The sequence below is a fragment of the Lithobates pipiens genome, unplaced genomic scaffold, assembly GCF_037356315.1.
Source record: "Lithobates pipiens isolate NorthernLeopardFrog02 unplaced genomic scaffold, aLitPip1_a1.2 Scaffold_16, whole genome shotgun sequence".
Classification (NCBI taxonomy): domain Eukaryota; kingdom Metazoa; phylum Chordata; class Amphibia; order Anura; family Ranidae; genus Lithobates; species Lithobates pipiens.
In genome coordinates this window covers 2,446,444-2,472,696 of record NW_027507748.1, presented here as the reverse complement: position 1 = coordinate 2,472,696, position 26,253 = coordinate 2,446,444, and the positions used below count along the sequence as shown (strand labels likewise).

The 26,253-nt window shown below is 49.9% G+C and overlaps 1 protein-coding gene across 1 annotated transcript; it reads right to left on the bottom strand.

Moving 5' to 3' along the window:
• Window positions 1-688: 688 nt before the first annotated feature.
• On the bottom strand, window positions 689-26,253 carry LOC143981541 (vang-like protein 1). The gene is made up of 6 exons (XM_077479473.1): window positions 26,150-26,253; window positions 23,637-24,241; window positions 18,668-18,792; window positions 7,190-7,292; window positions 3,289-3,514; window positions 689-1,618 (listed from the first exon to the last, which is right to left on the bottom strand). The coding sequence occupies exons 2-6, from the start codon at window positions 24,119-24,121 to the stop codon at window positions 1,343-1,345; spliced, it is 1,215 nt and encodes a 404-aa protein (XP_077335599.1). The 5' UTR covers window positions 24,122-24,241; window positions 26,150-26,253; the 3' UTR covers window positions 689-1,342.

The window sequence follows — 26,253 nt, the reverse complement described above, 5'->3', positions numbered from 1 at the left end:
TCTACCAGAGGGTGGTCGTGATAGCAGTTTACCAGGAGTCATAGTTACATAGTTAATCAAGTTTAAAAAAGACACAAATCCATCTAGTTCAACCAAAAAAAAAAAAATGATGGCTATCTACCAGAGGGTCACGATGGCAGTCTACCAGAGGGTCATAATGGCAGTCTACCAGAGGGTCATGATGGCTTTCTTCCCCCGGGGGATCATGATGGCTTTCTACCAGAGGGTCATGATGGCTATCTACCACGGGGTCATGATGGCTTTCTTCCCCCGGGGGATCATGATGGCTTTCTTCCCCCGGGGGATCATGATGGCTTTCTACCAGAGGATCGTGATGGCTTTCTTCCCCCAGGGGATCATGATGGCTTTCTACCAGAGGGTCATGATCGCTATCTACAACGGGGTCATGATGGCTTTCTACCAGAGGGTCATGATGGCTATCTACAACGGGGTCATGATGGCTTTCTTCCCCCGGGGGGTCATGATGGCTTTCTACCAGAGGGTCATGATAGCAGTTTACCAGGAGTCATAGTTACATAGTTAGTCAGGTTGAAAAAAGACACGTCCATCTAGTTCAACCAAAGTCTACCAGGGGGGCAGACACAGAATGATGGCTGTCCAGTGGGGGGCCACACAGAATGTGGGTCATCATGATGACATTAGTTCTGATATAACACAGACAGACACATTAAAGTATATCAGTTTTATTGCATCTGTACATTATCGAGATCTCTCCAGATTCTGAATATTCCAAGTTCTTGTCGGCTTTTATAATACTGCGTTCGTGGTGATGTCACCGCTATCCCTGACCCCGCCATGCACAAGGTTATACAGCTTTCCATGACAGGTGATAGCGAATATACATCATTCCTATATATGTCACACCAGGCCTCAGATGTCAGCTAATACAATGTTAGAAGACATAAGGGGCGCCACCCTCTGGTTAGTGAGAGCGCTATATGTCGAGAACTTTGTACGTTACGCGTGCTTTGTACAACATATGTGTGCTGCGTTGGGGTTAGTGAGAGCGCTATGTGTATAGAACTTTGTATGTTACCTGATAAATATAAAGGTTATGTGCCGGAGGGGCAGCAGACCCCACGCTCATACATTTAGCAGAGACACTCCTTTTCTTCCTGAGGCACCAGAACCTGAAATATTGCCACTGCAGGCAACAGCGTACCTGCACGGAGGTCAATATACTGGCGCTTTGGATATATAGTTTATATAACCTCAGTGAAGCGGAAAAGTTTGCACAGCCTGGCGGGTAGGACAGGGTTACACCGGGACACCCCTGACCCCCCCCCAAGCTTTTCATATAGCGAATATACATCCTGTGCGTTCAAGCTGGGGAGATGGTGGACATGTCCAGGACAGGAGGGTAGAGTCTCACCACAAAGCGATGGGAGTTTGGGGGGACGAAGCTCTCGCTCAGCGTCAGTCTGGGGATCCGACTCACACTGACCACCAGCTGAGTGTCTCCTCCCCGCAGGCAGAAGGTGAGAGAGGAGTGCAGGGTCCCAGTGACCGACTCCTCACTCAACAGCGTCCACTCATCCACGTTGGACCCAGAGTACTGGCAGGTGGGCCCCGGCCGCAGGTACTGCTCCAGGAAGGCCTGTGGGGGAGAGAGATAGGAGATGTCACAGAATACACCAAGATCATTGACTGTACACCCCAAAACTCGTCTCTGTACCCAGAATCCTCAAAAAATACAACCAAACCACAAACAATCTCTAAAAGTGTCATAAGACTCCATGGCGTTTATTTACGAAGGCTGGAGAGTGCAAAATCGGGCTCACTTCTCCATAGAAACCAGTCAGCTTCCAGGTTTTATTGCCAAAGCCTAATAAAACAAGCTGAGGTTCGAAGCCGATTGGCTACCATGCACAGCCGAACCAGAATACGAGTGAGCCGGTTTTAGTAAATCTATCCCCATGTGTTCCTCCTACAAAAGAGAACCTACCTACACCTACCTCCGTCCTTCCCATAATCCTCCCTTACTGAAAACATGGAGGTGTGGTCCTCAGGTTCCTCTAACTGGTCATGTACTCTGGATTTCCTGCATCGAGTGGAGGATCTCAGCTGGATCAGTAGACACCACCGATGTTCCCTACTGAGGGCAATCCCGATAGTATGACCCGTAGGGGACACTGGAGGACTGGAGATGGCACTCCACCAATGTCCCTCTGTCCCTCATTCCTCCTCATTTGTCCCTGATTTTGGTCTGATCCATATAGATATATATAAAATTGACTTTTTATCTATCAAAAAGTGTTTTCCAGAGCTAAACCTTCCATCTGAATTCTAAATTGCTGTATTTGTAAATTCCAAAAGCCAATATAAAAGAATATTAGTGGTAAAAAAAAAGCACTTGTGCCAGGGGGGTCTCCAAACTGCGGCCCGAGGGCCAGATGTGGCCCTTTGCTAGCCTTTATCTGGCCCTTGGGGCACTATTCCTCCCGCTGACCCCAACAATGGGGAACTATGTCTTCCACTGATACCAATGATGGGAAACTATTCCTCCTACTAATACCAATAATGGGGCACTACTCCTCCTACCAGGGGTGGACTGACAACTCATGGGGCCCCCGGGCAATAGGAGATTATGGGGCCCCCAGGCAATCAGACATTATGGGGCCACACAGTATACACAAACACACACACACAGTATACAATCACACAGTATACACAGACATGTTTCTATTGGCTGAGAAGGTACCGGAGAGGTGGCGTAGCTATAATCTAAGGATTTTTAGACCAAAAGGATGTTGGTAAGGGACATTTCAGAGACAGGTGTAAAAAAAACACAGATTTTTACATACTGTCCCTGGTTTTACTGAGGCTGGCAACCCTGATGGGGCCCCGTAGTGGCACAGGGCCCTCGGGCAGTGCCCGAGTGGCCCAATGGTCAGTCCACCCCTGCCTCCTACTGACCACCAACCCTGAGGCCATATTTATTCTCACTGATGTTGGGCTTGGGACATTTTTCACCCCCCGTTGGCCACAATCCGGCCCTCCTAAAGTCTGAAGGACAGTAGACTGACCCTTTGTTTGAAAAGTTTGGAGACTCCTGGTTTAAGCAATCTTGTTTTTTTGTACAATTCTTCATTAAGGGGGCATGACAGGGGGTGTGTCCTAGGCCTGCATTCTTTTGCTGATAGGTGTCCCTCATTCCCATCTCAGGAAGTTGGGAGGTGTGCCGCCCACCCATAATATCTGATCTCAGCCGACTGGAAGCGATCAGAGCTCTCTAGAGTATATTGTAGGCCCAGAGAGCGAGAGTACCTGAGCGGACATATTGTGGGTAAGACACTGGCTGAGATGGTGGATGATGGCCTCCATGCTGTACAGATGGGCCTGCCGTGTGCTGCGGAGGTATCGTTGCAGGCTCTGTGCGACAAGGGGGAAGATACTCTGGGCGGCCTCTCTTGGTGGTAAAGCTTGGGAAGATTTTGTGCCGTCATCCAAGAGATTCACCTGTGAGAAGGCGCGGTGCACCGCGACCACCAGCCTGCCGACACATACAAAGAAACAAACAATTTGTCACCGTACGTAAAAGTCACGCAGCGTATCATCTACAGATCTACAATACATGGATATCCTTCAGGAGAACCATCTTCACCAACTCCTATATATTTCCCATAATCCTGTACTGCTGGAAACATGGCGCTGTACTGAGTAGTCATATGGCTAACCTACAGACGCATCATAGTCACCCCCTTATGTATTTCTCATAACCATTTGGTACTGGAAACATGGCATCGACCTGAGTAGTCATAGGACTATCCTACAGAAGGACCACCTATGGCAGTGATGGCGAACCTTGGCACCCCAGATATTTTGGAACTACATTTCCCATGATGCTCAACCACACTGAAGAGTGAATGAGCATCATGGGAAATGTAGTTCCAAAACATCTGGGGTGCCAAGATTCATCATCACTGCCCTATGGGGTTGATTTACTAAAGGCAAATAAATAGACTATGCGGTTTCTCCAGAGCTTAGTAACTGAGCAGAAGCTCTGCTGACTTCCTTCATCCAGTCATGTGTAAGCAAAAATTCTATTTTTCATTTTTTTTTCCTGGCAAGTTAATGGGTATTCTTTGCAAAGTTAAGCTTTACCCCATTTACTAAGCTCTGGGGCAACTGCAATTTGCAAAGTGCACAGTATATATGCTTTTAGTAAAGCAACCCCAATCTATTTCCCATATTCTCCTGTTACTGGAAAAAATGGTACTGCGTCATCACATGACTATCCTATAGAAGGGCCATCATGGGTGACCCTATGGATTTCCCATAATCCTGTGTTACTGGAAACATGGCGCCGCACAGAGAATTCACATGACTATCCTACAGAAGGTCCATCATGGGCGTCCTCTTCGTATTTCCCAGAATTCCTTGTTACTGGAAACTACAGAAGGACCCTCATATCATGGGTGACTCTATAAATTTCCCATAATCCCTTTTTTACTGGAAACACGGCACTGAGTTGAGTAGTCACATGACTATCCTACAGAAGAACCGTCATGAGTGACTCTATGTACATATTTCCCATAATCCCCTGTTATTGGAAACTTGGCACTGAGCTGAGTAGTCACATGACTATCCTACAGAAGAACCGTCATGAGGGACGCTATGTAATTCCCATAATCCCTTTATACTAGAAACATGGCACTGAGCTGAGTATTCACATGACTATCCTACAGAAGGACCAGCATGGGTGACCCTATGTATTGCTAATAATCCTACGTTACTGGAAACATGAGGCTGTGCCGAGTAGTCCCATGGCTATTCTACAGGAGGTCCATCATGGACACCCACTATGTATTTCCCACAACCCCCTGCTACTGAATACATGGCGCTGTGCTGAGCAATCCAATGACTATCCTACAGATGGACCATAATGGGTGACCCTATGGATTTCCCATAATCCTGTGTTACTGGAAACATGGCGCCGCGCAGAGAATTCACATGACTATCCTACAGAAGGTCCATCATGGGCCTCCTCTTCGTATTTCCCAGAATTCCTTGTTACTGGAAACAAGGCACTGAACCGAGTTATCACATGACTTTCCTACAGAAGGACCCTCATATCATGGGTGACTCTATAAATTTCCCATAATCCCTTTTTTACTGGAAACATGGCACTGAGTTGAGTAGTCACATGACTATCCTACAGAAGAACCATCATGAGTGACTCTATGTACATATTTCCCATAATCCCCCGTTATTGGAAACATGGCACTGAGCTGAGTAGTCACATGACTATTCTACAGAAGGACCAGCATGGGTGACCCTATGTATTGCTAATAATCCTGTTACTGGAAACATGATGCTGTGCCAAGTAGTCCCATGGCTATTCTAAAGTAGGTCCATCATGGACATCCACCATGTATTTCCCACAACCCCCTGCTACTGAATACATGGCGCTGTGCTGAGCAATCCAATGACTACCCTACAGATGGACCAGTGGGGCCTTTCCCATAATCTTTCTGAGAACATGGCACTGAGCTGAGTGGTCACATGACTTTTCTACAGAAGGACCACCATGAGTGACGGTATGTATTTCCCATAATCCCTTTTTACTGGAAACATGGCGCTGTGCTGAGCAGTCACATGACTATCCTACAGAAGAAAAGAACAAAAGATAGTCTGCAAGGATGGGATTTTTTAGGCACCAAAAAGCTGAGAAAATGTACAATTTTATTAGACAATGATTACAAAATGTAATTGTAGATTAAAAATTATCCAAAAAGAACGCCGTGAAATTAACATCAGCTGTAGCAAAAGGCTGTGTAATACAAATGAAAACGCGTTTCGATGCCAATGATCTTCATCAGGGGGTATAAATTTAGGTGGTGTATGAATGTCAGAAACCAACTATTGAAGTGGGTGTGGTCAACGGCGTGGATAGCGTATGGTCCAACCCAAAAGGCACAAAGAACGCCCCAAAAGGACTTCCCAATGGCTAGATGAGTCAGAGGATGGGTCACTGCCCCAACATCGCATAAGGATAATAAAAACCTCCATATGCCATTAAAAAGCACTTTTGAAGAGAACTTCAATAAGACCGCAGACAAAAAAGCAAAGCATTGGCTCCCGCGGGGGTCTAGTCAGCGTTTAGCGATCACTCTCTAGAAACATCAGCAGATGAGACTGATGGTCATTTTGATCGTATGGCAATTTTTGCCTTTTTTTTGTTCCATTTGTCTTATTGGACTCTTATTCAAAAATCCCATTCTGGCAGATTATCTTTTGTTCTATCAATTGTGGGATGTTGCACCTTAGCAACTGGAAGTGCTGGGATCTATTTCTATCCTACAGAAGGACCATCATCACCTCCCCTATGTATTTCCCATCATTCCTTGTAACTGGAAACATGGCGGATTCTAAATAATCCTTTGAATGTCCTAAAGATGGACCAGCATGGCCTTTCCCATGAACCCGTTACTGGAAATATGGTGTTGTGCCGAGTAGTCACATGACCACCCTACAGATGGACCAGCATGGCCTTTCCCATGATCCCCTGTTACTGGAAATATGGTGCTGTGCTGAGTAGTCACATGACTACCCTACAGACAGACCAGCATGGCCTTTCCCATGATCCTCTGTTACTGGAAATATGGTGCTGTGCTGAGTAGTCACATGACTACCCTACAGACGGACCAGCATGGCCTTTCCCATGATCCCCTGTTACTGGAAATATGGTGTTGTGCTGAGTAGTCACATGACTACCCTACAGACGGACCAGCATGGCCTTTCCCATGATCCCCCGTTACTGGAAATATGGTGCTGTGCTGAGTAGTCACATGACTACCCTACAGACAGACCAGCATGGCCTTTCCCATGATCCCCTGTTACTAGAAATATGGTGCTGTGCTGAGTAGTCACATGACTATCCTACAGACAGACCAGCATGGCCTTTCCCATGATCCCCTGTTACTAGAAATATGGTGCTGTGCTGAGTAGTCACATGACTACCCTACAGACGGACCAGCATGGCCTTTCCCATGATCCCCTGTTACTAGAAATATGGTGCTGTGCTGAGTAGTCACATGACTATCCTACAGACAGACCAGCATGGCCTTTCCCATGATCCCCTGTTACGGGGAACAATGATAGGGATGACTGTGCAGATCTATAGAGTGCTACACTCTCCATATGAGAAGGTTGTACCATACGTCACCTGGCGTGGCGTCTGCGTATTTTGCGCTCATATTCCATGTCTTCGTAGTAGCGGTCCTTGTAGTTGGAAGATGTGAGCTGTGATTGGCTGGCTTTGCTGTGTCCTGGGGAAAGTTAAAATAAGTCAGTGTCTGCATACATGAACTTATTACATATGAAAGCCCTCCAAATTAGAATAGCAGACACGACATCAAGGGGTTTGCATTCAGCACAGTCACATTATCCGCTCTCTTCTATCCCTCACATCACTGGAAGTGTTCTGGTGAGCCAAGAACCTTTTTTATTGGCCAAAAACAGAGCTTTTTGGCCATGAACCTCTATGTAAGTTGCACTGTTGGTCTGAGTGATGTGAAGTATGGAATAAAGAAGATGGTTGTTGTGAATACGAATCCCTTGAGCCTTTTCATAGACCAAATCCAACACAACAAAAATGGCGGCTGCTCTGATGATGGAACCTTTAAGACTTCGTCACCAGACCATTTATTTGAAGAATGACCTCCATATAGGATTATACAGTGACCAGCCATTGTGATGCCCCACCTGATATTGAGTAGGTCCCCCTTTTGCCCCAACCTATTGAGACATGGACCCCACTAGACCTCTGAAGGTATGCTGTGGTATCTGGCACCAATCCGTCACTGGCAGATCCTTTGGGTCCTGTAAGTTGTGAAGTCAGGCCTCCAAGGATCTGACTTTTTCCAGCACATCCCACAGATGCTCAATTGGATTGAGATCTGGAAAATCTAGAGGCCAAGTCAACACCTTGAACCTGTCGTGCTCCTCAAACCATTCCTGAACCATTTTTGCAGTGTGGCAGGGTGCACTATCCTGCAGAAAAAGGCCACTGCCATCAGGGAATTCGGTTTCCATGAAGGGAGTGTACTTTGTCACCAACAATGTTTAGGTAGGTGCTTCGTGATCAGTAACATCCACATGAATGGAAGGAGCCAAGGTTTCCCAGAAGAACATTGGCCAAAGCATCACACTGCCTCCACCAGCTTTTCTTCCTATACTGCATCCTGGTGCCATCTCCTCTCCAGGTAAGTGACGCTCCTGGTCATCCACATGATGGAAAAGAAAATGTGATCCATCAGACCAGGCCACCTTCTTCCATTGCTCCATCCTCCAGTTCTGTAGCCATCAGTAGCAGATTTTTGAAATCCTGTAAGTGGTGCGGTGGGGCCTCCATGGATTGGACTTGTTTGTCCAGCACATCCCACAGATGCTCGATTGGATTCAGATCTAGAGAATTTGGAGGCCAAGTCAACTCCTCAGACTCGTTGTTGTGTTACTCGAACCATTCTTGAAATCATCAGACCAGGCCACCTTCTTCCATTGCTCCGTGCGCCAGTTCTGATGCGCACGTGCCCATTGTAGGCGCATTCGGATGTGGACACGGGGCAACATGGGCACACTGATCTGTCTGCAGCTACACAGCCCCCATACATCCCACCCACTTTCAGGTGCCATTGTAATCAGATAATCAGTAGTCATAAAGTTATGGCTGATCGCTGTAAATATTAAATTAAATGCATCATTTTCATTTTATCCTCCCTTTTGTAGACATCCAAAATCCTGAGCCTGCTGCTGAGTGCCGCCATCTTGGATGTGGTGTCAGAAGACCCAGCAGACCCAAAAACTGTCACTCTAGTATTTCCCTTCACTCCTCCCCTTGCAGCCACATAAATAGTTATGTAGGGAGGTGTGGGGGGTGGAGGAGCTGGGCCAGCACAAACAATAATTACACTCTCTCATACTTACCAACATATTAATCACCCCCACCCATGGCCCACACTTTATATGCTTACTTTTCGGGTGGCCATGCCCAGTCCACGGCCGCTTTCTTACATGGTACCCTAAATATGCAGAGAGAGTACCCACTCACAGCCATGGTCCAATCATTTAATACCTTGCTCAGTAACTGAAATAAAAGTGATGCTGTGATTCCCGAGACACAGACAGAGGTCTAGGATGTGGGACTGTCCCAGGAAATCCAAGACAGTTGGCATCTATCCAGCTTCAATCTTTCCTTTCATTCCACATTGTGATCTGTTAGGTTCGTTTTATGCTAATTATCTGGACTGAGTGCTGGGGAGTCTTTCTATGGCTTAGTATACTGTTCTGCCATTCCTGGGCCTGTTATTCTGTAGGGTCCCTGCCTTAAGCTGAAGTGTCATTAGTCCCGATTTAGAGTTGGCCCCCAGGCTATAGCCGGTCTGAGCCTTGTTTATGTTATCTGGGTTTCTCCTAAGCCCAAGGGCATGGATTCTTTTTGCCGGCTTCTAGGGAGTGTTCTACAGTGAGAAGGTACCGTACGATGTATGGAGTTAAGAATACTAATTCTAATCACTGAGGGGTTCATGCTAGTGATTTGGGCTGAGGAAGATGATACACACTTGAGGACACCTATAGAAGGGTCCTTCTCTCCTGGGCCTGCTACCTGGAGAGGATGTGTGTGGTGGAAGGTCCTTCTCCCCTGGGCCTGCTGCCTAGAGAGGATGTGTGTGGTGGAAGGTCCTTCCCTCCTGGGCCTGCTACCTGGAGAGGATGTGTGTGGTGGAAGGTCCTTCCCCCCTGGGCCTGCTATCTGGAGGGAATGTGTGTGGTGGAAGGTCCTTCTCCCCTGGGCCTGCTACCTGGAGAGGATGTGTGTGGTGGAAGGTCCTTCTCCCCTGGGCCTGCTACCTAGAGAGGATGTGTGTGGTGGAAGGTCCTTCCCTCCTGGGCCTGCTACCTGGAGAGGATGTGTGTGGTGGAAGGTCCTTCTCCCCTGGGCCTGCTACCTGGAGAGGATGTGTGTGGTGGAAGGTCCTTCTCCCCTGGGCCTGCTACCTAGAGAGGATGTGTGTGGTGGAAGGTCCTTCCCTCCTGGGCCTGCTACCTGGAGAGGATGTGTGTGGTGGAAGGTCCTTCCCTGCTGGGCCTGCTGCCTAGAGAGGATGTGTGTGGTGGAAGGTCCTTCCCCCCTGGGCCTGCTACCTGGAGAGGATGTGTGTGGTGGAAGGTCCTTCTCCCCTGGGCCTGCTACCTGGAGAGGATGTGTGTGGTGGAAGGTCCTTCTCCCCTGGGCCTGCTACCTGGAGGGAATGTGTGTGGTGGAAGGTCCTTCTCCCCTGGGCCTGCTACCTGGAGGGAATGTGTGTGGTGGAAGGTCCTTCCCTCCTGGGCCTGCTACCTAGAGAGGATGTGTGTGGTGGAAGGTCCTTCCCTCCTGGGCCTGCTACCTGGAGGGAATGTGTGTGGTGGAAGGTCCTTCCCTGCTGGGCCTGCTGCCTAGAGAGGATGTGTGTGGTGGAAGGTCCTTCTCCCCTGGGCCTGCTACCTGGAGAGGATGTGTGTGGTGGAAGGTCCTTCTCCCCTGGGCCTGCTACCTGGAGGGAATGTGTGTGGTGGAAGGTCCTTCTCCCCTGGGCCTGCTACCTGGAGGGAATGTGTGTGGTGGAAGGTCCTTCCCTCCTGGGCCTGCTACCTAGAGAGGATGTGTGTGGTGGAAGGTCCTTCTCCCCTGGGCCTGCTACCTGGAGGGAATGTGTGTGGTGGAAGGTCCTTCCCTGCTGGGCCTGCTGCCTAGAGAGGATGTGTGTGGTGGAAGGTCCTTCTCCCCTGGGCCTGCTACCTGGAGAGGATGTGTGTGGTGGAAGGTCCTTCCCTCCTGGGCCTGCTACCTGGAGAGGATGTGTGTGGTGGAAGGTCCTTCTCCCCTGGGCCTGCTACCTGGAGAGGATGTGTGTGGTGGAAGGTCCTTCCCTCCTGGGCCTGCTACCTGGAGAGGATGTGTGTGGTGGAAGGTCCTTCTCCCCTGGGCCTGCTACCTGGAGAGGATGTGTGTGGTGGAAGGTCCTTCCCTCCTGGGCCTGCTACCTGGAGGGAATGTGTGTGGTGGAAGGTCCTTCCCTGCTGGGCCTGCTGCCTAGAGAGGATGTGTGTGGTGGAAGGTCCTTCTCCCCTGGGCCTGCTACCTGGAGAGGATGTGTGTGGTGGAAGGTCCTTCTCCCCTGGGCCTGCTACCTGGAGGGAATGTGTGTGGTGGAAGGTCCTTCTCCCCTGGGCCTGCTACCTGGAGGGAATGTGTGTGGTGGAAGGTCCTTCCCTCCTGGGCCTGCTACCTAGAGAGGATGTGTGTGGTGGAAGGTCCTTCTCCCCTGGGCCTGCTACCTGGAGGGAATGTGTGTGGTGGAAGGTCCTTCCCTGCTGGGCCTGCTGCCTAGAGAGGATGTGTGTGGTGGAAGGTCCTTCCCTCCTGGGCCTGCTACCTGGAGAGGATGTGTGTGGTGGAAGGTCCTTCTCCCCTGGGCCTGCTACCTGGAGAGGATGTGTGTGGTGGAAGGTCCTTCCCTCCTGGGCCTGCTACCTGGAGAGGATGTGTGTGGTGGAAGGTCCTTCTCCCCTGGGCCTGCTACCTGGAGAGGATGTGTGTGGTGGAAGGTCCTTCCCCCCTGGGCCTGCTACCTGGAGAGAATGTGTGTGGTGGAAGGTCCTTCTCCCCTGGGCCTGCTATCTGGAGGGAATGTGTGTGGTGGAAGGTCCTTCTCCCCTGGGCCTGCTACCTGGAGAGGATGTGTGTGGTGGAAGGTCCTTCCCCCCTGGGCCTGCTATCTGGAGGGAATGTGTGTGGTGGAAGGTCCTTCTCCCCTGGGCCTGCTACCTGGAGAGGATGTGTGTGGTGGAAGGTCCTTCTCCCCTGGGCCTGCTATCTGGAGGGAATGTGTGTGGTGGAAGGTCCTTCTCCCCTGGGCCTGCTACCTGGAGAGAATGTGTGTGGTGGAAGGTCCTTCCCCCCTGGGCCTGCTATCTGGAGGGAATGTGTGTGGTGGAAGGTCCTTCTCCCCTGGGCCTGCTACCTGGAGAGGATGTGTGTGGTGGAAGGTCCTTCTCCCCTGGGCCTGCTACCTGAAGAGGATGTGTGTGGTGGAAGGTCCTTCCCTCCTGGGCCTGCTACCTGAAGAGGATGTGTGTGCTGGAAGGTCCTTCCCCCCTGGGCCTGCTGCCTGGAGAGGATGTGTGTGGTGGAAGGTCCTTCTCCCCTGGGCCTGCTACCTGGAGAGGATGTGTGTGCTGGAAGGTCCTTCCCTCCTGGGCCTGTTACCTGGAGAGGATGTGTGTGGTGGAAGGTCCTTCCCTCCTGGGCCTGCTACCTGGAGAGGATGTGTGTGGTGGAAGGTCCTTCTCCCCTGGGCCTGTTACCTGGAGAGGATGTGTGTGGTGGAAGATCCTTCCCCCCTGGGCCTGTTACCTGGAGAGGATGTGTGTGGTGGAAGGTCCTTCCCCCCTGGGCCTGTTACCTGGAGAGGATGTGTGTGGTGGAAGGTCCTTCCCTCCTGGGCCTGCTACCTGGAGAGGATGTGTGTGGTGGAAGGTCCTTCTCCCCTGGGCCTGTTACCTGGAGAGGATGTGTGTGGTGGAAGGTCCTTCCCTGCTGGGCCTGCTACCTGGAGAGGATGTGTGTGGTGGAAGGTCCTTCTCCCCTGGGCCTGCTACCTGGAGAGGATGTGTGTGGTGGAAGATCCTTCCCCCCTGGGCCTGCTGCCTGAAGAGGATGTGTGTGCTGGAAGGTCCTTCCCTGCTGGGCCTGCTACCTGAAGAGGATGTGTGTGGTGGAAGGTCCTTCTCCCCTGGGCCTGCTACCTGGAGAGGATGTGTGTGGTGGAAGGTCCTTCCCTGCTGGGCCTGCTACCTGGAGAGGATGTGTGTGGTGGAAGGTCCTTCCCTCCTGGGCCTGCTACCTGAAGAGGATGTGTGTGCTGGAAGGTCCTTCCCCCCTGGGCCTGCTGCCTGGAGAGGATGTGTGTGGTGGAAGGTCCTTCTCCCCTGGGCCTGCTACCTGGAGAGGATGTGTGTGCTGGAAGGTCCTTCCCTCCTGGGCCTGTTACCTGGAGAGGATGTGTGTGGTGGAAGGTCCTTCCCTCCTGGGCCTGCTACCTGGAGAGGATGTGTGTGGTGGAAGGTCCTTCTCCCCTGGGCCTGTTACCTGGAGAGGATGTGTGTGGTGGAAGATCCTTCCCCCCTGGGCCTGTTACCTGGAGAGGATGTGTGTGGTGGAAGGTCCTTCCCCCCTGGGCCTGTTACCTGGAGAGGATGTGTGTGGTGGAAGGTCCTTCCCTCCTGGGCCTGCTACCTGGAGAGGATGTGTGTGGTGGAAGGTCCTTCTCCCCTGGGCCTGTTACCTGGAGAGGATGTGTGTGGTGGAAGGTCCTTCCCTGCTGGGCCTGCTACCTGGAGAGGATGTGTGTGGTGGAAGGTCCTTCTCCCCTGGGCCTGCTACCTGGAGAGGATGTGTGTGGTGGAAGATCCTTCCCCCCTGGGCCTGCTGCCTGAAGAGGATGTGTGTGCTGGAAGGTCCTTCCCTGCTGGGCCTGCTACCTGAAGAGGATGTGTGTGGTGGAAGGTCCTTCTCCCCTGGGCCTGCTACCTGGAGAGGATGTGTGTGGTGGAAGGTCCTTCCCTGCTGGGCCTGCTACCTGGAGAGGATGTGTGTGGTGGAAGGTCCTTCTCCCCTGGGCCTGCTACCTGGAGAGGATGTGTGTGGTGGAAGGTCCTTCCCTCCTGGGCCTGCTACCTGGAGAGGATGTATGTGGTGGAAGGTCCTTCCCTGCTGGGCCTGCTACCTGGAGAGGATGTGTGTGGTGGAAGGTCCTTCCCTCCTGGGCCTGCTACCTGGAGAGGATGTGTGTGGTGGAAGGTCCTTCCCCCCTGGGCCTGCTATCTGGAGGGAATGTGTGTGGTGGAAGGTCCTTCCCTGCTGGGCCTGCTACCTGGAGAGGATGTGTGTGGTGGAAGGTCCTTCCCCCCTGGGCCTGCTATCTGGAGGGAATGTGTGTGGTGGAAGGTCCTTCCCTGCTGGGCCTGCTACCTGGAGGGAATGTGTGTGGTGGAAGGTCCTTCCCTGCTGGGCCTGCTACCTGGAGAGGATGTGTGTGGTGGAAGGTCCTTCCCTGCTGGGCCTGCTACCTGGAGAGGATGTGTGTGGTGGAAGGTCCTTCCCTCCTGGACCTGTGAACTGAGCAGCATATAGTTCCAGTGGTCCAGTTTATGCTTTTTCCTGGAGACAATTTATATTTTGGAAAGTCATTGTCTCTCTCTCAGGTTTGCTGCCTTGAAAAGATGCGAGTGGAGGAAGGTCTTTGCCTCCCAGGCTTGCTGCTTGGACAGGGTATTGCTCCATAGTGGTCCCGATCATGCTTCATGGCCTGCTACCTGGAGAGAATTTGTGTAGTGGAAGGTCCTTGTTTCTCAGGCCTGCTGCCTGGATGGGATGTATGTGGTAGAGGGTTCTTGTCTCCTGCTGCCTGGATGGGATGTATGTGGTAGAGGGTTCTTATCTCCTGCTGCCTGGATGGTATGTATTTGGTAGAGGGTTCTTGTCTCCTGCTGCCTGGATGGGATGTATGAGGTAGAGGGTTCTTGTCTCCTGCTGCCTGGATGGGATGTATGTGGTAGAGGGTTCTTGTCTCCTGCTGCCTGGATGGGATGTATGAGATAGAGGGTTATTGTCTCCTGCTGCCTGGATGGGATGTATGTGGTAGAGGGTTCTTGTCTCCTGCTGCCTGGATCGGATGTATGAGGTAGAGGGTTCTTGTCTCCTGTTGCCTGGATGGTATGTATGTGGTAGAGGGTTCTTGTCTCCTGCTGCCTGGATGGGATGTATGAGGTAGAGGGTTCTTGTCTCCTGCTGCCTGGATGGGATGTATGTGGTAGAGGGTTCTTGTCTCCTGCTGCCTGGATGGGATGTATGTGGTAGAGGGTTCTTGTCTCCTGCTGCCTGGATGGGATGTATGTGGTAGAGGGTTCTTGTCTCCTGCTGCCTGGATGGGATGTATGTGGTAGAGGGTTCTTGTCTCCTGCTGCCTGGATGGGATGTATGTGGTAGAGGGTTCTTGTCTCCTGCTGCCTGGATGGGATGTATGTGGTAGAGGGTTCTTGTCTCCTGCTGCCTGGATGGGATGTATGAGGTAGAGGGTTCTTGTCTCCTGCTGCCTGGATGGTATGTATGTGGTAGAGGGTTCTTGTCTCCTGTTGCCTGGATGGTATGTATGTGGTAGAGGGTTCTTGTCTCCTGCTGCCTGGATGGGATGTATGTGGTAGAGGGTTCTTGTCTCCTGCTGCCTGGATGGGATGTATGAGGTAGAGGGTTCTTGTCTCCTACTGCCTGGATGGGATGTATGTGGTAGAGGGTTCTTGTCTCCCGCTGCCTGGGGAGGGTATAGCTCCAGATAAGTCCAGTTCATACTTTACAGGCCTGCTGCTTGGGGGAGGAAACTGAAGAAGAGTCCTAATTAGTCAAAATGGACTATCAGAGGGTCTAGAGATTTTTAAAGGTAGCCATCTGTAGCAAAGTCTTTAGCCTCTTCCAGTCTAATGAGGACCTCTAAGGCCAAAGCTAGCTGACATACTTCAATATGTGGCGGGTTGTGAGGCATAGTGGGTGCTAAGATGGTGAAAGTCATTGGGTGCCAGACACTTCTTGCATGTAAAAGAGGTTTTATTTCTTTTAACAGTCCATTTTTTGTATTTTTGGGTTGAAAGAGGTCTACCTCTTAAGTAGTTGTAGATTTAATGGGCAGACTCTGAGACTTCAGTAGGAGGACAGTCGCGCAGGGAAAGGTCCTGGCAAGGTGCCACATCTGCACGTGCAGGAGTGCCGTCTCCTATGGTAACAGTCTTTAACAGTTTCTAACTCAAACCTAACAGTTCCTTTCAGCTTCACTACAACTTCTTCTTGTAGTTCTTCAACACTGAGCTCCCGATCTCCCACTAGACCCTCCAATTCACCGACTCTGAATCCCCTGAGCTCCTCCAAGGTTTGCAGTTGTATCTCCCTCAAGCGCCCCCCCCCCCCCCCCCCGCGTCCCTGCTGGGTCCCTGGCTTGGCACTCCAGATACTTCTCATGCTTCAGTCCTGCTGACCGGCTCGGTCCCTGGCTTGGCACACAAGGCTGCTCTGCGAGGGTCTCCTCCGCTGGATGGGTCCCTGGCTTGGCACACAAGGCTGCTCTGCGAGGGTCTCCACCGCTGGTCGGGTCCCTGGCTTGGCACACAAGGCTGCTCTGCGAGGGTCTCCTCCGCTGGTTGGGTCCCTGGCTTGGCACACAAGGCTGCTCTGCGAGGGTCTCCTCCGCTGGTTGGGTCCCTGGCTTGGCACACAAGGCTGCTCTGCGAGGGTCTCCTCCGCTGGTTGGGTCCCTGATTTGATCACCGCCTGAAGTTTCCCGATTCTCCACCGTGCCCGTTTGGTGAGAATACTACTCCGGTACTTGCTTCAGTTACTCCCTGTGGTCCCCGGTAAAGGTGGTTGGTCCCTTTGTGGCGACGTCTTCCCTTCTACCTCCGACCACGACAGGTTCTCTGACTGGCAGAACCGGCACTTTTAGTTGGACTGCAAGCCGCAATCCCAACCCTGCGCTGCTCTCTTACTTCTGGATAGGCCCTCACACAGCCTGGCAGCCAAATGCCCCTTGGATAGGCCTCAATCTCTGGTCTAGCAGCCCGCGGGTGCACGACACACATCCACCCAGACAGCCGTCCAGGTGGCACAGAACACCGATCACCTGACTCCACCAAAATATATAGGTGCTCCCAGCAGGCCAAGGAATTTCAAGAAAACCCCTGCCCATTGGCTGAGATACCCCATATACCCATAACCTGACCTTGGATTGCCCTTCTCATATCTAGTACCACCTAGTACCCGGGCCACCTAGTGGTAGAAGAGAAAAAGTGCAACATGGCCAAACGTAGGGAGAAATCAGTGGATTTCTATCAATCAACCAGGATAACTACTCCTGCCAAGTAAATTTGTGAGGAGCTCCCTGACTAAGCTACAGGGTGCTACACATCCATCTGCCCTACCCAATATGCATTATCCTGTGGAAGAGGTGAACTAAAAAAATACTACTGAGTAGGGGGGGGGGGCATTTGGCTGCTGCTGTTTTTGGATATCCTGTAATTCCCACCCCCTTCTTCCAAGGATATCTGATCCAATAAAATAGCAAAGAGAAGATTGATGGATCATTGGTGAGTCGGTGAGTGTTTAGGTGAAAATACAGAGGAAATCACCAGTAAGTAGGCTAGGAGAGCTTGTGAAACCAGGAAGCTCCTTTGAGCTTCATTCCGTCCGAATCTCCGTCCGACCCGATTTTCCAACATGTTGGAAAGATTTCCCGACCAACTGGGCCGGACGGACCTAATCCGATCATGTGTAGAGAATTTTCATCGGACCAAGTGCCACGCATGCTCAGATCAAATTCCTACATCAAAGCTATTGGCTACTAGCCTGAACGTAGTCCCATCACGTTCTGAAAGATCGGATTTTTCACCAACTTGGCCCGACCGTGTGTATGCAACAGTTTCAGACACAATCCGTCGGACTAAATCCGACGGGCAAAATCCGACGGATTTGGTTGGCAAAATCTCCGACCGTGTGTACAGGGGCTAAGGTCTTTTACGTGTTTGTTCTTAATATACTTTGAGCAACTGGATTGTGGTTTAAACCAAACAGATGGGTTTTTGATCAATTTCAGGACCTATCCAGGACCCGGGAACCCCGACTTTGCCTTGTAGTATCACGTATTATATTCTGGATTTGTGGTTGTCTCCAAACATTATATTATCATTCTCTCTAATGACAGCTTCACTCTCCACTTTCCATATATGAAGTAGACCCGGAAAAAGGACTGAACAGAAAATCAGGACGGGGGATATAGGATTGGCCACTTTTTGACCCCCTAAGGGCCCCTTTACTAAACAACACTGTCGTTCCAAGCTGAAAATGCCTACAACGGAAATCTTTTTCGATTTTACCAAATTTCCCATTTTCTACAGTCTTTGGGCCCAGGGGTTGTTGAGGATCCTAAGGTAGCTCTTTATGAAAAATGGTGCGCCCAGGTCAGAGAGGGGGAATTTTGATTATTTATATGCTGGACACCGCTGACAAACCGCGGGCCTGGGACTCGGACTTGGCTTCGCAGAGGGATGCTTCCACTTCTTCTTGTGTTTCTTCAGACACTTCCTTACAATGTATATCCCGTGAGAGCAAAGAGTACTGTTTTATGGTCTCCACCACTGCATATTAATAACAGAGGACGGATGTTCCTTCCCTTTGGCTGGATGGTCCTTTTACTTGTTCGATGGTTACCTGCCAATAATGCGATGTCTGGGTGCTCCTCAGGGTTTAGATCAGGGATATGCAATTAGCGGACCTCCAGATGTTGCTAAACTACAAGTCCCATCATGCCTCTGCCTCTGGGTGTCATGCTTGTGGCTGTCAGTCTTGCTATGCCTCATGGGACTTGTAGTTCTGCAACAGCTGGAGGTCCGCTAATTGCATATCCCTGGTTTATATCATACTGTAATCTTACTATGTTCTCCAGTGCTCTGGCCTCACGTTTCTATGTAATTCTGTACTCCATTTGTTCAAGACCATAAAAAATATTGAAAGAAAAATACACAGTTGCCCCCGCCCCATCCATTCTACCACACCACTCACCATCCACACTTTTCCCCTCCGAGTGACGCAAAGATTTTCCCAACTTTCTGCTATTCGGCTCCGGAGTGTAAATAGGGAAATCCTTTGAGTAATTCTCCAGCACATACAGAGCAGCTCTTTGTATACTGCAGGGAAGAAGAAGATAATGTGACTGTTCAGTGTTCTCTGTACAGCACTGCCTGTATATGTCAGAGCTATATAAATGTATAATAATAATAGTATGTGACTGTGACAGACCCAACCAGAACACAACAGGGCAGAGAGCCACGGACCTTTGCCCAGCACCGGCAACAACTGCAGATTTCCAGGGAGCCGGGGGGCACGTGGCCCCACTCCCCAGTTGTAGTGAAGCTCCTACTTTCAGCTGAAGCGATGGCAGCCGGACAGAGAGTCAACAACCTCTGCCCCACGATGACAACTATTCCCTGCCGCCAAGAATGGAAATCATGTGGACCGACTATGTGGAGTTCACTCTGCCCGACGAATGCATGTCCAGACCGGGTGGAGGTCTAGGACCTTGTTAGTTGACTTTAGATGGGGGAGAAATGGGACAGATCCAACCAGGACAGGGGCTTTTGGAGGGGACTGCAGGGGGGGCCCTGGCTTTTAAGGGAACACGACTCTTTGGGAGTTGTGTGCCTGGGGGACCCTTGGAGTGCCCTTGTTTTGGATTCGAGTCCATGTCTCCCCCAAAACACACAGACTCTGGGAATCTAGGCCCGGGACCCATATTCAGAGCCTCTATGTCCATAATCAGCAATGACTGTTTAGATTGTGATATTCAGAGCAGATGTTAATATCATCAGCTCAAAGTAACCTGATTCTGATAAGTATGTCTCTCCCATTGTTAATTGTGTTAATGGGGGTCACCTATTGTTTCTGTCTGTCTGATCCTCTCTGTGTATAATGTTCAGTACTTTGAATTCAGGGTTGTAGACTAGTTCAGCCTTTCTCAACCTTTTCAACAAAGAGGAACCCTTGAAATAGTTCTCTGGCCTCGAGGAACCCCCTGCTAAAATTTTGAATTCTACAATTCATGATACATTAGTGTTATGGTCAGTGGGAAGAATGGTCCTCACACTTGTGGTCATTGGGAAGAATGGTCCTCACACTTGTGGTCATGGGGAAGAATGGTCCTTACACTTGTGGTCATTGGGAAGAATGGTCCTCACACTTGTGGTCATTGGGAAGAATGGTCCTCACACTTGTGGTCATTGGGAAGAATGGTCCTTACACTTGTGGTCATTGGGAAGAATGGTCCTTACACTTGTGGTCATTGGGAAGAATGGTCCTCACACTTGTGGTCAGTGGGAAGAATGGTCCTCACACTTGTGGTCATTGGGAAGAATGGTCCTTACACTTGTGGTCAGTGGGAGGAATGGTCCTCACACTTGTGGTCATTGGGAAGAATGGTCCTTACACTTGTGGTCAGTGGGAAGAATGGTCCTTACACTTGTGGTCATTGGGAAGAATGGTCCTCACACTTGTGGTCATGGGGAAGAATGGTCCTTACACTTGTGGTCATTGGGAAGAATGGTCCTCACACTTGTGGTCAGTGGGAAGAATGGTCCTCACACTTGTGGTCATTGGGAAGAATGGTCCTTACACTTGTGGTCAGTGGGAGGAATGGTCCTCACACTTGTGGTCATTGGGAAGAATGGTCCTTACACTTGTGGTCAGTGGGAAGAATGGTCCTTACACTTGTGGTCAGTGGGAAGAATGGTCCTCACACGTGTGGTCATTGGGAAGAATGGTCTTTACACTTGTGGTCAGTGAGAAGAATGGTCCTTACACTTGTGGTCAGTGGGAAGAATGGTCCTTACACTTGTGGTCAGTGGGAAGAATGGTCCTCACACTTGTGGTCATGGGGAAGAATGGTCCTCACACTTGTGGTCAGTGGGAAGAATGGTCCTCACACTTGTGGTCATGGGGAAGAATGGTCCTCACACTTGTGGTCAGTGGGAAGAATGGTCCTCACACTTGTGGTCATTGGGAAGAATGGTCTTTACACTTGTGGTCAGTGAGAAGAATGGTCCTTACACTTGTGGTCAGTGGGAAGAATGGTCCTTACACTTGTGGTCAGTGGGAAGAATGGTCCTTACACCTGTGGTCAGTGGGAAGAATGGTCCTCACACGTGTGGTCATTGGGAAGAATGGTCTTTACACTTGTGGTCAGTGAGAAGAATGGTCCTTACACTTGTGGTCAGTGGGAAGAATGGTCCTTACACTTGTGGTCAGTGGGAAGAATGGTCCTCACACTTGTGGTCATTGGGAAGAATGGTCCTCACACTTGTGGTCAGTGGGAAGAATGGTCCTCACACTTGTGGTCATGGGGAAGAATGGTCCTTACACTTGTGGTCATGGGTGAAGAATGGTCCTTACACTTGTGGTCATGGGGAAGAATGGTCCCTCACACTTGTGGTCATTGGGAAGAATGGTCCTTACACTTGTGGTCAGTGAGAAGAATGGTCCTCACACTTGTGGTCATGGGGAAGAATGGTCCTTACACTTGTGGTCATGGGGAAGAATGGTCCCTCACACTTGTGGTCATTGGGAAGTATGGTACTTACACTTGTGGCCATTGGGAAGAATGGTCCTTACACTTGTGGTCATTGGGAAGAATGGTCCTCACACTTGTGGTCATTGGGAAGAATGGTCCTCACACTTGTGGTCATTGGGAAGTATGGTACTTACACTTGTGGCCATTGGGAAGAATGGTCCTTACACTTGCGGTCACTGGGAAGAATGGTCCTTACACTTGTGGTCATTGGGAAGAATGGTCCTTACACTTGTGGTCATTGGGAAGTATGGTACTTACAATTGTGGCCATTGGGAAGAATGGTCCTCACACTTGTGGTCATTGGGAAGAATGGTCCTTACACTTGTGGTCATTGGGAAGAATGGTCCTCACACTTGTGGTCATTGGGAAGTATCGTACTTACACTTGTGGCCATTGGGAAGAATGGTCCTTACACTTGTGGTCACTGGGAAGAATGGTCCTTACACTTGTGGTCATTGGGAAGAATGGTCCTTACACTTGTGGTCATTGGGAAGAATGGTCCTTACACTTGTGGTCAGTGGGAAGAATGGTCCTTACACTTGTGGTCATTGGGAAGAATGGTCCTTACACTTGTGGTTATTGGGAAGAATGGTCCTTAGACTTGTGGTCATTGGGAAGAATGGTCCTTACACTTGTGGTCATTGGGAAGAATGGTCCTTACACTTGTGGTTATTGGGAAGAATGGTCCTTAGACTTGTGGTCATTGGGAAGAATGGTCCTTACACTTGTGGTCATTGGGAAGAATGGTCCTTACACTTGTGGTCAGTGGGAAGAATGGTCCTCACACTTGTGGTCATTGGGAAGAATGGTCCTCACACTTGTGGTCATTGGGAAGAATGGTCCTTACACTTGTGGTCATTGGGAAGAATGGTCCTCACACTTGTGGTCATTGGGAAGAATGGTCCTCACACTTGTGGTCATTGGGAAGAATGGTCCTTACACTTGTGGTCATTGAGAAGAATGGTCCTTACACTTGTGGTTATTGGGAAGAATGGTCCTTACACTTGTGGTCATTGGGAAGAATGGTCCTTACACTTGTGGTCAGTGGGAAGAATGGTCCTCACACTTGTGGTCATTGGGAAGAATGGTCCTTACACTTGTGGTCATTGGGAAGAATGGTCCTTACACTTGTGGTCAGTGGGAAGAATGGTCCTTACACTTGTGGCCATTGGGAAGAATGGTCCTCACACTTGTGGTCAGTGGGAAGAATGGTCCTTACACTTGTGGTCATTGGGAAGAAGGGTCCTCACACTTGTGGTCATTGGGAAGAATGGTCCTTACACTTGTGGTCATGGGGAAGAATGGTCCTCACACTTGTGGTCATTGGGAAGAATGGTCCTCACACTTGTGGTCATGGGGAAGAACGGTCCTTACACTTGTGGTCAATGGGAAGAATGGTCCTCACACTTGTGGTCATTGGGAAGAACGGTCCTTACACTTGTGGTCATGGGGAAGAACGGTCCTCACACTTGTGGTCAATGGGAAGAATGGTCCTCACACTTGTGGTCATTGGGAAGAATGGTCCTCACACTTGTGGTCATGGGGAAGAACGGTCCTTACACTTGTGGTCAATGGGAAGAATGGTCCTCACACTTGTGGTCATTGGGAAGAACGGTCCTTACACTTGTGGTCATGGGGAAGAACGGTCCTCACACTTGTGGTCATGGGGAAGAACGGTCCTCACACTTGTGGTCAATGGGAAGAATGGTCCTCACACTTGTGGTCATTGGGAAGAACGGTCCTTACACTTGTGGTCATGGGGAAGAATGGTCCTCACACTTGTGGTCAATGGGAAGAATGGTCCTCACACTTGTGGTCATGGGGAAGAACGGTCCTTACACTTGTGGCCATTGGGAAGAATTACCTCCTTACAGATAACTAAAAAGATCAATGGTGTCAGTGGGAACTTATCTGAGAGGCAGAAATTCCCAATGTTGAAGGAACCCCTACAACCTCTGGAGGAACCCAACCACGGAACCTTGGTTGAGAATCGCTGGACTAGTTAATTAGCTCATGTTAATTATATTCCTGGTTAAAGTATACGATAATTTGATCAGGCTCACCTGATCTAGTGTACTATATCTATTCTCTGTGAGTTTTCAATAAAGGGTTCCAGTTGCATCCAAGCTAGTGCAGAAAAGTCTTGGATGCTCAGCTATAATAGCTGGTTCCTATGTCCAGACTGGAGGAAGCTATATCTTGACGGAAGCACCCAAGCTGGGTGCTGGACGGTTCCGTGACTTTTTGTAATTCGTGGCAGTGGATTATACAGTATGGAACTAAAGGAGGCATTTTCCTTTAAGTGGGCATATAGGGTGAGGGCTGTGGTGGCTATATAGGGTGAGGGCTGTGGTGGCTATATAGGGTGAGGGCTGTGGTGGCTATATAGGGTGATGGCTGCGGTCATACCTGACTGTCCCCAGGGTGTAGAAGCGGCTCTCCCCATCACTGCTCCGCACCACCGTCAGGATGTAGTAGGCCTGCAGTTGTCTCAACTCTAGTAGAACCACAGCCAGGTAATGGATGAAGATGAAGGCATCCACCAGGGAGGCAGCATACTGGACCACACTCAGCAAGTTCCGCTCCCGACCCCCCAGGACCCTCACTATATAGAACAGCCAATAGGAGAGAAGGAAGATGCATAGCAGAAGAAGCAATAAAGCCCGAAACTCCACTAGACGGGGGAGAACATAGCGCGGGGTGCGAAGGAAAACCGCCCAGGAGCCCAGGATCATGAACAGCATCTTAAACGCTACAGAGACATAAAGACCCTCACAGATGACCCCGCATGGCTCCAGGTCGGAGCGCCACAGCACCTGAGGAAGAAGGATAAAGAGAGGAGGAGTCAGAACTGTAAGAACCCCCAGAACACAGAAGGTATAGAACCCTAACATGGTCCGAGCACCAGGCCTGCCTGGCTGAGACTCTGAGTGTCCGCGCCGCAGAGATACATCCTCGAGGGAGGCACTGCGCTCCGATGTCACCGCCGTGGTTGTCTCACCCCAATTATCATCCTGGAGAAGAAAAGAGAGATATGGATGGAGAGATTGATGGATGGAGGGGGAGGGGGGGGGGGGGGGATAGAAGGACCAGCAAACTGATGGAGGAATAGACAGATGGGACAAAAGATGGATGACGGGTAGGTAGAAGAATGTTGTGGTGGATGGACGGACCAGTGAAAGGAGGAAGGGAAGGGGGCATTTAATGGGTAAAAAGGTTGGTTTATTTGGTTAGTCACATAGTTACATAGGTGAGGTGGAAAAAAGACAAAAGTCCATCAAGTCCAACCTATGTGTGTGATTAAGGGGGGTTATTTACAAAAGGAAAATCCGCCTTGCACTGCAAGTGCACTTGGAAGTGCAGTCACTCTAAGGCCGCGTACACACGGGCGGATTGTCTGCCCAACTAAGTTCGTCAGACAATCCGACAGACAGTCCGTCCAAATTTTGAATGAACGGACTTGACCACACACGATGAACAGACAGTCCGCTGAAAGCGTGCGCGATGACGTGTACGGCACGTACGACGGGACTAGAAAAATACGACGTCCAATACACAGCAATGCAACCTTAGGCCGTGTAAATCCTTTCTGAGCATGCGCCATACTTAGTCTGTCCAACTAGCCTACTCACGAGCGGACTGTCCGCTGAAACCAAGTTTGGACGGACAAAATTACGGAAATTCCGAAAGACTTTGTTCGTCAGACAGTCTGCTGAAAAAGTCAGCTGAAGCCCACACACGAGCGGATTGTCTGCTGAAACACGTTTCAGCGGACTAAGTTGGACAGACAATCCGCCCGTGTGTACGCGGCCTAAATCTGAGGGGAAGATCTGAAATGAGGGGAGGCTCTGCTGATTTTATCATCCAAATCATGTGCAAGCTAAAATACTGTTTTTTATTTTCCTTGCATGTCCCCCTCGGATCTACAGCGACTGCACTTCCAAGTGCACTTGCAGCGCAAAGTGGATTTTCCATTAGTAAATAACCTCCAATGTGTCAGTGTTACATTGTATATCATGTATGTTGTGTGATTATATGTCAGTGTTACATTGTATATCATGTATGTTGTGTGATTATATGTCAGTATTACATTGTATATCATGTATGTTGTGTGATTATATGTCAGTATTACATTGTATATCATGTATGTTGTGTGATTATATGTCAGTGTTACATTGTATATCATGTATGTTGTGTGATTATATGTCAGTATTACATTGTATATCATGTATGTTGTGGTCGTTCAGGTGATTATCTAATAGCTCCTTGAAACTATTGATGCCCCCCGCTGAGACCACCGCCTGTGGAAGGAAATTCCACATCATTGCCACTCTTAGCCCTTGTACACACGGTCGGACATTCCGACAACAAAATCCGTCGGATTTTGTCTGACGGATTTTGTCCAAAACTGGTGTTGCATACACACGGTCGGACAAAGTTGTCGGAAAATCCGATCGTTCAGAACGTGATGACGTTAGTTCGTTACGACGGGACTACGTTCAGGATGGTAGCCATTAGCTTTGGTCTAGGAATTTGATCCGAGCATGCGTGGCACTTTGTCCAATCGGAATTCTCTACACATGATCGGACAAAGTCCGATCGGATCATGTTGTCGGAAAGTTTTATAGCCCAGCTAAAAAATTAGAAAAAGGATAGATGGTTGGAAGAAGGGATAAAAATGTGGTTAGTTGTTTGAGCGGATGGATGACTGGATGAATGGCTGGATTGATGGATGGATGAAAAGTTGGTTGGTGGGTTTGTTCATTGATTGGTTGGTTGATGGGAGAACAGTGGGATGAATGGATGGATGGAAAGTTGGTTGTTTTTTTTGGTTGGTTGATTGATTGGTGGGTTGGTTGGTTAGTGGGATGAATGGATTGTTGGAAGGATATAATTTAGAAAACTAGATATATAGGTCTCACCCTCCCCTCCTCCTCCTCATCTTCTCGTCCTGTCTCCTCGGCATCCAACAGCGGTTGACTGGCCGGGGTCTGGATGGTGACCGACTTCTGGCTATCATTGTATC

Coding starts and splice junctions, on each gene's coding strand:
- LOC143981541 (XM_077479473.1), bottom strand. CDS start 24,121: ATGTTAGGGTTCTATACCTTCTGTGTTCTGGGGGTTCTTACAGTTCTG. Junction 7,293..18,667: donor GGAGGGGAAAAGTGTGGATG/GTGAGTGGTGTG, acceptor AACTTTCCCCAG/GACACAGCAAAGCCAGCCAA. Junction 3,515..7,189: donor ATACGCAGACGCCACGCCAG/GTGACGTATGGT, acceptor ATGTGTCGGCAG/GCTGGTGGTCGCGGTGCACC.